The sequence below is a fragment of the Calonectris borealis genome, chromosome 23 (assembly GCF_964195595.1).
Source record: "Calonectris borealis chromosome 23, bCalBor7.hap1.2, whole genome shotgun sequence".
Taxonomy (NCBI): domain Eukaryota; kingdom Metazoa; phylum Chordata; class Aves; order Procellariiformes; family Procellariidae; genus Calonectris; species Calonectris borealis.
The window spans coordinates 1,069,243-1,078,286 of NC_134334.1; the positions used below are offsets into that span (position 1 = coordinate 1,069,243).

Genomic DNA, 9,044 nt, shown 5'->3' on the forward strand with positions numbered 1-9,044 from the left:
ACTGAGACTTGTGGTATGGCTCTGCAATGAGCAAGAGCATTAAAGGCTGCTATAAAGAAACAAGTTCCTGTGCCCTCAGCTGGACAGAAATATAAAAATCCCCAGAGCACCCTCAAAGCAGTGAATTAACAAAAGAGAGATCGGTAGTTCAATGTGATGGATAGAGCCCCTGGGCTCCATTGTGGCGGACGCTGCCATCCCTCCTCCGGCACAGACCGTCAGGGCACGCTGTGCCTACAATTTCTCGAAACGGGCAAGCGTGCTACCTCACCTCCCCCAATAAAATAAGTGAAGATAATTACATACTTAAATCTAGGTGTCGGGCTGCTTTGCTACACAGAAATTCATCTGCTATCGTCAGAGTCCTTGAAGTTAAAGAGGGATTTGAGTTACCGACATAATTTGCTCCCTGAGGGCTGTGGAAACGAACTGAGAGGCATATCTGAATAATAACTCCCCAACCGCACATCTTATAACCAGAGCTAGCGTTGCTCCAGAAAGAAGACACAATGAGAAGCAAAAGATCTGAAATGTTTATAACCTATATGGCGACCAGGCAGAATTTGTTTGTTTTTTTTTCCCCAGGCAGCAGCCCATCAGGGAGATCTGGAGGCAAGCTCCTCTGTTTTCACTTGCTAAAGCTTATTTTAACGTAACGCTGCCTGTGGCCCAAGCCCGGAGTCTGGCCTGTGTGATGGGCTGGGGGCCCTGCTTGCAGCAGGCCCCGAGGCAGGTTCTCCGCCCAGGCCCCGTCTCGCCCCACCACCGAGCGGGGTCGAGGCCTCCCTTCGCCCATCGTTTCGGCCCGGAGGGGCCACCTGCCCGCCCGGTACCCCAGGAGACAGGCAATGGCAAGGTCCGCCTGCCCCTGAGGCGAGAGGCTCCACAAGATGGCGAGCGCGGGCTCCCGCGCCCTTCCCCAAGATGGCGGCGGGCGGCGCGGCGCGGCGGGCGGGCACGGCGGGCGGAGCGCGGGGCCGGAGCCGCACGGAGACCCGCGGCCCGGCTCTCCCAGGGCGGCGGCGGCCTCCCGGGCGCTGTGCGAAGGGGTCCCTGGAGGGCGGGCGCCCGGCAACCGCCGCTGCTCAGCCTGCGGGGGAAGCGCCGCCGGCGGCCCGGCGCCAGGAGCGGAGCGGCCCCCGGACGCGCAGCCTGGTAGGAGGGACGTGGCCGGGGCGGCCTCGGGCTGGGGGAGAGGGCCGCGGGGGTGGCCAGTAACGGTGTGGGGGGTGCAGCTAATTATTAACGGCTACAAACTGAGCGTCGCCATGAGGGAATTACCTGGAGAATTTAAGTAAATTCTTTGCCTTTGCTACCTTCCCGCCACTTCGTTAGATGCCCGTGTGCCAAAACACGGTGCAGGGGCATAGCTGCGCGCTGCAGGGGCATAGCTGCGCGCTGCCGGGGGCATAGCTGCGCGCTGCAGGGGGGCATAGCTGCGCGCTGCCGGGGGCATAGCTGCGCGCTGCAGGGGGGCATAGCTGCGCGCTGCCGGGGGCATAGCTGCGCGCTGCAGGGGGCATAGCTGCGCGCTGCAGGGGGGCATAGCTGCGCGCTGCGGGGGGCATAGCTGCGCGCAGCGGGGGGCATAGCTGCGCGCTGCGGGGGCAGCTCTCAGATTCGTTACTGTCCGAAGGCCGGTGGTAGGCTGTTAGCCGGTGTGCTGTGCCACTGGCGAGTGGCGGGACGCTTTGCCATGCCAGGCAATAGTCCGTTCTGCTACATTAATTGCCATCTACAGCATCCCTAAGAAAATACGAGAATCGTGATTAGGCACGTATGGTGCTAGTTTATGCTTTGAGAAGTAGCTTTCCACTGGTGACGGACTGTACACTGTGGTTTAGCGTAAGCTGTCTGCTCCTCTTCTTTTCATGTGTACTTTCTACTAATTATTTTTCTTAGCGATGTAGCTTTGGATCGAGGTGCTGCTTGCTTGATGGAGCCCTTCGGTTCCACAGCCAGCCTTGCAACTAAAGAGATACGGTGATGTTATTTTTCTTTATTTCAAGTAAGCTTTAGGATCTTATTTTTTTCCTAACAGTGTTCTTCACGCAAAGCAGCTGACAGACCCTTAAAGAGGCTAAAATGTGAAAAAAACAGTCTAGTAAAATCAGAATTAGAAGGATTTACATGTGGAAGTGAAAACCTTGCTGCATCAGGGGAAACATCTAAAACGTCTGATGGGAATCGATGTTCAGAAGATCCAGGAGACTGTAATATAATTCCACAGAAAAAAGGTGAAAGCATTCCAGAGGCAAATGAAGACAAACAGGAAGAGGAACATAGTGATTCTCTCAAGCCACTTGCAGTGAAATCAAGCAGCGCTCCATCAAAAACGGACAGTGCTGAAAATCTGCACAATCATGCCTGCAGTGAAGAGGAGAGCAGCTGTGAGAGTGTACTTTCAGATGGGTCTAGCTTGGAGGATGGAGATCTCCCGAAGAAGCCGATACAACTAGACAGTAGTGCTTTCTTGGACGAAGACAGCAACCAGCCAATGCCAGTGGACCGGTTCTTTGGAGATATCGAGTTTATACAGGTGAGATGATGACAGCCTGTTCACTTTACAGATTCAGTTCTGTTCCATTTCAGTCTTGCATCTTCAAACGGAAGTAGGCTAGCCTCAAAATTGTAGGCCAGTGTTGGTAGACATCTGGAGTCATATCCCTGTCCCCTAGATAGAATTATTTGTCTCAGAGATGAAATTAATTGCCAAGGCATCTTAATTTCAGATGTGAAATCTTGTTTAGATTTTATTATTCCAATTCCATAAGATATTTTTACTCATAAAGACAGTGTTACTCTGTCAAAATAGTTTTTCACTGGTCATTGGTGCTTAATCGTGATTATTGTAATTCTTTGGAATGGAAGCTCACTTCTGGCGACCTCTGCTTTTAGATCAAGGGCCAGAGCTTTAAATTCGAATCCCAGGTCTGCCTTTAACATTGTATAACTTTGGGCAAGTGATGCCTTCTTCTTTCAGGTATTTCATGAGGACTGGTATTTAGCAGGGGTCATGGCTGGTGTTTAGCAGAAGTCATGAGGATTTGTTGGTGGAGCACTTCACCCTCTTTGAATCCTTCTCAAGCCTGCAGAAGGAATGCTAGCCCTCACTTTGACCATGAGCCCGTGACTGGTTCAGGCAAGCTCCCCTGAAAGCTCCTCTACTTTAGCTATGGGTTTATGCCACTGCTTGCAAGTGAAGAAGTGTGTGTTGGTGCCTCGTGTATCAGATGTGGAAGTATGTGAACTTTGGGAGAGGTAGGAGGTCTGCCATTTGCCCCAACAGACTTTCCTTAATGATTTTCTCTTTTTCTTAAAGGATCTCCCAGCAGTTGCACTCCCAAGCACAACGATGAGCAGGCGAGAATTCAGAAAGCTACATTTCATTGCAAAGGAAGATGAGGAGGAAGAGGATGTTGTCTAACAACAAACTGTAAACAAATGAAACCTTTTTTCTTTTTCTTTGCAACCACATAATGATGGTTGGCTATGTCACTAACGTAAGGTGTCTGCGTTTGCCTTTTCTCAGAGCGAGAAGAACTGGTAGAGTTTGTTTTTCTGGAATTGGCAGATACAGTATTTTCTCACGGTTATCTGGGGCAAAGATTGACTGAATTTTCAGTGATTTGGAAATAAATTGTAATTTATCATTTTACCACTAATATTTAGGAAAATAACAGGGAAAATAGAAGTTCTTACTGCTTTTTTATAAATTTGAGCCCATATCTAGGGTGAACATTTGGTCTCACTCCTTCTTGAAATATAGCCAGAAAACCGTGTTAGAACATGTTTTTCTGCGACTGTGGCATCCAGTCAGTTGACTACCCAGTACAGAGAGGGACACCGGCCTCTTATGTAAGTTGTGTTGCAGTGTGTTGCATCTAAACCAGAACCAATTAAACCTCTAAAATGCAGTTCTGCTGGCAAAACTAAATGCATTGATGTCAATGTGAGCTCCGTGGTGTTAATCTCTGGAAGTTAAGTACGTTTTTATTGCATGTCAGTTCTCTGAACAACCACCACATGAAGCTGACTGCTTCCCTCTTCCACCAGACCAGCCCAAAGCGTTGCCTTTTTTAATAGCTGTGTAATGCAGCTCGTGCAGTATTTTCAATTAACTTCCACAGGTTATGAATAGGAATTTCGTAAATAAATATTCTGGTGGTGATAAAGGAGGAATAAAATCTCTCAGTGTCAGACGTGGTAGATGAACGAGTATCGATTGCTAAGGATATGGGTCAGTCCACCAAATTTGTTATCTTAGCCTGCATTTTTAGAAATGAGCAACCTCAGATGATTTCAGGAACTGTTAACTCACCCAGTGTTTATGACAATACTTCTTTGAAAGTGAGATTATGCAATAAGCTTCCAGATCTTTATTGTTATAAATAGTTTCTTCTACATTTCTAAAAATATAGAGAAAATATTATCAGCAGATGGTTTAAATAAATATTAATTTCTACAGCTATAGCCTGTTAAACATTCAAAAGTTGTAAGCCAAACAAATTGTATATGCATGACATGTTAATTTATTCACATTTCCACTCCAGCTGATGCATTGTTTCTGTCAACGATATTTCTTGGCTCCTTTTCACTCTAATTCTGTAACACAGAAATATCTAATTTCTTAATAGCATATTCATGGTTTTCAGCACAACTCCATCTTGAAGTAGCTCTCCCAGCTTTCCTTAAATGCCATATTTGCTACCATCTCTTTCTAGCAAATATGTCTTCACGCACAGTCGTTTATTTTAGTTTCAGCACTGTGTAAAATAGTGATTTTCAGTTTGTAAGAAGTGTGCCACGCAGATGACATTGTGTTTGTCATCAGAATCTTAGCTGTGATGCCTTCCCCAATGTCAAAACAGTGTAGTGGGCATTTCCATCTTAGTTACTGATGACATATATTCAGTAAGGCAATCTGGAAGGATCAATTCAATGCATTGGTATTAGAAATCCTGTATTTAAAATGCACCTACTTACTTTTCATATTGAAATGTTCGGGAGGGCGATTGAGTTTGTTGTTTAAAGGAAATCAATACTCTCTGTAGCAAAGCTCTCGCGTTTCCAAGACCTAGTAAGTTATGGCTGACACAGCAATACTGTCTTAAAACAATTCAGCGTGGACTAGCTGGATTTGCCCGGGTAGGAAAGAGGACCAACGACATGGGGGAAAACAGAGCTCTTCCCCAGAGATGAGTGATGTTATTTACATAGCAGAGAGTAGCTAGTGCTCCAATCACAAACATGTTTCCCGGCACTCAGTCTTTCTAGTCTGTATATTGCTATATTACACCTGATTAACCACTTGTGCACCTCTGCCTCCACATACACACACAGAAAGATGGTGGTAGATTTTTATTTTAAAAAAATTCACGTTGTTTACACTGACAGTCCCTAAAAGTTCAGTTGCTATCAGCTGATATTTTAAAAAAAAAAAAAGTAAAACCCAATCTATTTGTCTTTTGTTACCTGAGGTAGGAAGTGTTTTACGAAAGCAATATGCTCTAAAGCAGCAGGGAAACATGATTATTATACAGTAACATTGCTTGTATTGCTTCAAGCAAACTCAAGCTAAAGAGGCAGAAACTGTTTGAAAGGAGAGGGAAATCGATGGGAAAGCTGACAAAGAACAAAGGTGGTAAAAGCCATGGCCTTGCTCTTCCTTCTAGGAGACGCACATCTAAAGCAGCAGCAAATGGAGTGGTTGTGGATGAGTGCAGGTATTTTGGTACAGAAGAGCCAGCAGCTCTGTCACTGAATCACCCCTTGGCATACCTGAAATACAGTGGTTGTCTACCTGGAAAAGGCACAGAACAAAATAATTATCCTGAAGTATTCTTTGTTTGGCTTAATGTTGAGAGAAATATAAATCTGTAAGTCCCCTCAGGTTAGTTTTTAAGAAATGTTTTGTCTAAATTTCATTTCTGTGTACTGTGAGTTTTGGGCCTACATTTGTTATGGCAAGAAAGAGATTGTAGGGCATAATCAGTGTCAGCCTCTGGCCCCATTTTTGTACTCTGACTCACAGCTGTATTTTATTGCATTTAACGCAGTGTGATCTAAGGAAGGCTTCTAATAAGTGAGAAGGCGGGAGAGTAGAATTAGACATGATATGAATGTGTGCTTTGTGAGATGGCAGTTGAATTACTTAGCAAGTCTCTTTTGCCAGGGACTCTTATTTTGTTTGAGAAACTAGAGCTATTTAAAAATGATACGATGTGACATGATTTTGAAAAAAGCAGAAGTCACTTCCAGAGATAGCACTATGAAATCTTGTGGTTTTGCTTCCTTTTTCTGTAAATTTTAGTTTTGTCACAGCTGAGATTGTGATTGGTTTTCTTATGGCAAGCAATATGTACAAGTTTTAAGTTATCCACGGTAAACAGCAGCTGATAGAAGTATTCCCAGTTCACTTCTCTTCCATCTCGTGTTTTGACAGCTTCTGCCAGTTCTGGGACGACAGCACGTTTCTTCTCTATTCTTCAGTACACAAAAGAGAAAACAATATTGCCATCAGAAGTTTTTTCACAATAATCAAGTCTCCATCTTCCTTTTAGAGCCAGGCAGAATTTGAATTCTTTCACCAGAACTAGGTTTATGATTCCCCCCCCGAGGAAATTAGTTTAGCAAATCGCGTTTGCTTCACAAGTGCACAATGCCTGAAAATGGGTCTGAGGGTTTTTGCCAGAGAGCAGTCTTCACAAAGGATAACGTGGTGAGGAGGGGTATGTCTCCATACAGAGAAAATCTGAACAGAAGCAAGGCAGCTAATGAGACGGCATTATAACCTGTTTTCAGGATTTTATGGAAACAGCTGCAGCATCCAAACATCTTTTACGATAATGCACTATTCATAGTGGAGCTAACTGCACAGTGCAGGGAAGGATGAGGTAAAGACTCAATGGCTGTACCTTTCCTGCCTAAGATGAAGGGCATGAAACAGGTAAGTTTGGATTAATACTTTGTACATACATGTGATCGAGATTCCAGGTACTGAAGAGGATTCTGCTTTCCCTGTTACTGTAGGGGTTGATAGAATGCTTACATAGGCAGTCATCTCTGTCAAAAGGTCCCTGTAAAACAGTCGGCTACAATGAAAGGCGTACTGCTCCTCACCCCAGCACCGTCCTTCCCCTTGCTATAACTAAAAGATAAATCACACACACTATGACACCACCACCCTGCCAAACCTGACACTGCACTATGCAAGCATCCAAGTAACTATTTCCTTCCTCTAATGTCGTTGCAAGTCATGCCACTGCTTGCTGGAACCAAGACGCTCTGCTATAGAAAGGGCTGAACTTACCTGACAGGAGAACCATCCCTCTGTAGTGCACAGGCGGACTGCCTCCTCCTCTCTTCTGTCAAAGTAGCATCCGTTGTATTTCACAGATTTCAGTTTATCTGACATCAGGTCAATTATCCTTCTATATGCATCTCTTGCTGTAGGATGAACATTTGAAATAAAACTACTAACCTAGAGGGGGGAAAAAAACCCCAGTCATTCTTTGGTGCCTGTAGCAGGCTGAGGCTCTTCTCTACAATCAGTATGTTGCACTGTCAAAGTGTTTTACATATATGTGGCAGCTTGAAAAGAAGTCACTTCAACAGAAACTTTTACCTCTTTCATGTAGCTTCGTATTCTGCTTTCACAACTGTATCGCATGTAGCTCGATTTGTTCTTAAAACGAGACTCTAGACCTAAAGAGAGTTAGATTGTGTTGTAACTTAGTACTTTTAGTGCTATGCTTCTGCCTAGCTGGGTATTTATCCCCTCTTTTCACAAACTCGGTATGCACAGATTTTTTTTCTTTCCCATTTTTATTTTACTGGTTCAAGACTACCCTGCTCTTAGCACTTAAAAGGACCATGCAGAGCATCTGCTGTGAGAGCAGTAGCTGATATTATAGTTGTTGAATGTTTCTCGTTAATGTGCACACACAGAACACTAAGAGATTGTGAAAAGCAAATGGAATTGTTCAGGAAGAATTGCAACAATGACTTGGGAATGGGAGGGGAAACTTGCAAAGAAAGTATGAAGAAAACATAAAGAAACGTTAGCTGGCTGATACATGCAAATTAGCAATATACTATTAGCAAATTGTTAAAAGATTGTAAATGCAGACCTATGTTAATGGGGAGCAATTCTAGAGCAATCTTAGATAGAAAATATGGAACATCGCTTTTTTTACCATTTTCTGATACTAAATACGCATATATTCCAAAGAAACTTAAAAACGCGTGCTAATGTACGTGATAACTAATCCCCTGACCAGGTACCAATCACATCAGCCAGAAGGACTCCCAGATCTCTGAACTACTTTTAAGCACAGTGAAATTGACAGAAGTGACTCTTTTGAGCAGAGTGAGACCTGGTGGCCCCAAGCAGCTCCCTGCGGGCGACAGCCGCACCTTCAAACCATTTCTTGTCGTCCTCCCTGTCCTCGGCCAGGATGTTTTCGTTCAGGTTGTGGATGAGATCCGCCAGCAGCTTCTGCCTCCGGGGGGCCTGCTCGTCGGAGAGCAGCTTCCGCGCCGCCTCGACGACGGCCTCTCTCTGGTTGTAGAAGGCAGCCAGGAACCGCTCGATGTCGCTGGCACCTGTGGTGGGCGAGGCGGCGCCGGCTGAGGGGCCGCCGGCTGTGCCCCCCCCCCCCCCGAGCCCCCGCCCGCCCCCGGCGCACTCACACCCCCGCCAGGTCTCTCCGGGGCCCAGCAGCACCAGCTCCGTATGCGGCGGCAGGGCGCGAAAGTAGCTCTCGGTCAGCTCCGTCCCGTCCTCGTAGAGGCAGAGGCGGCTGCCTGGCAAGGGAAGCTGCCCCCCGGGCGGGTGAGAGACAGGCGGGCCCGCGCCGCCGGCCCCGCGCCGCGGCCCCCAGCCCGCACCTGCAGCAGCCGGCAGCCCTTCCGCAGCAGCCCGCGCAGGCTCCCGGCCGCCACCCCGAACTTCTGCGGGCTGCCGCACCCGCGCAGGCGGAAAGCCCGCAGCGGCTCCGACATGGCCACGGCCGCCCTCCCGCCGCTGCCACAGCGGCGCG

General features: G+C 46.7%; 2 protein-coding genes across 3 annotated transcripts; one reads left to right on the plus strand and one right to left on the minus strand.

The window, feature by feature from the left end:
* The first annotated feature begins 890 nt into the window (after positions 1-890).
* C23H1orf174 (chromosome 23 C1orf174 homolog) lies at positions 891-3,656 on the plus strand. The gene is given in 4 exon segments (XM_075172199.1): positions 891-917; positions 919-1,155; positions 2,042-2,539; positions 3,323-3,656. Coding segments are annotated over 4 exon segments (867 nt in total). The 3' UTR covers positions 3,428-3,656.
* A 703-nt stretch (positions 3,657-4,359) lies between these two features.
* DFFB (DNA fragmentation factor subunit beta) lies at positions 4,360-9,044 on the minus strand. Of its 2 annotated transcripts, XM_075172188.1 has the most exons (7): positions 8,893-9,044; positions 8,695-8,821; positions 8,419-8,607; positions 7,628-7,707; positions 7,313-7,483; positions 6,979-7,079; positions 4,360-6,486 (listed from the first exon to the last, which is right to left on the minus strand). In XM_075172188.1, exons 1-7 carry the CDS (start codon positions 9,004-9,006, stop codon positions 6,270-6,272), a joined length of 999 nt encoding a protein of 332 aa, XP_075028289.1. In that variant the 5' UTR covers positions 9,007-9,044; the 3' UTR covers positions 4,360-6,269. The 2 variants fall into 2 exon arrangements, with proteins under 2 accessions (XP_075028289.1, XP_075028288.1); XM_075172187.1 differs by having other exon boundaries at positions 8,419-8,821; positions 8,893-9,036.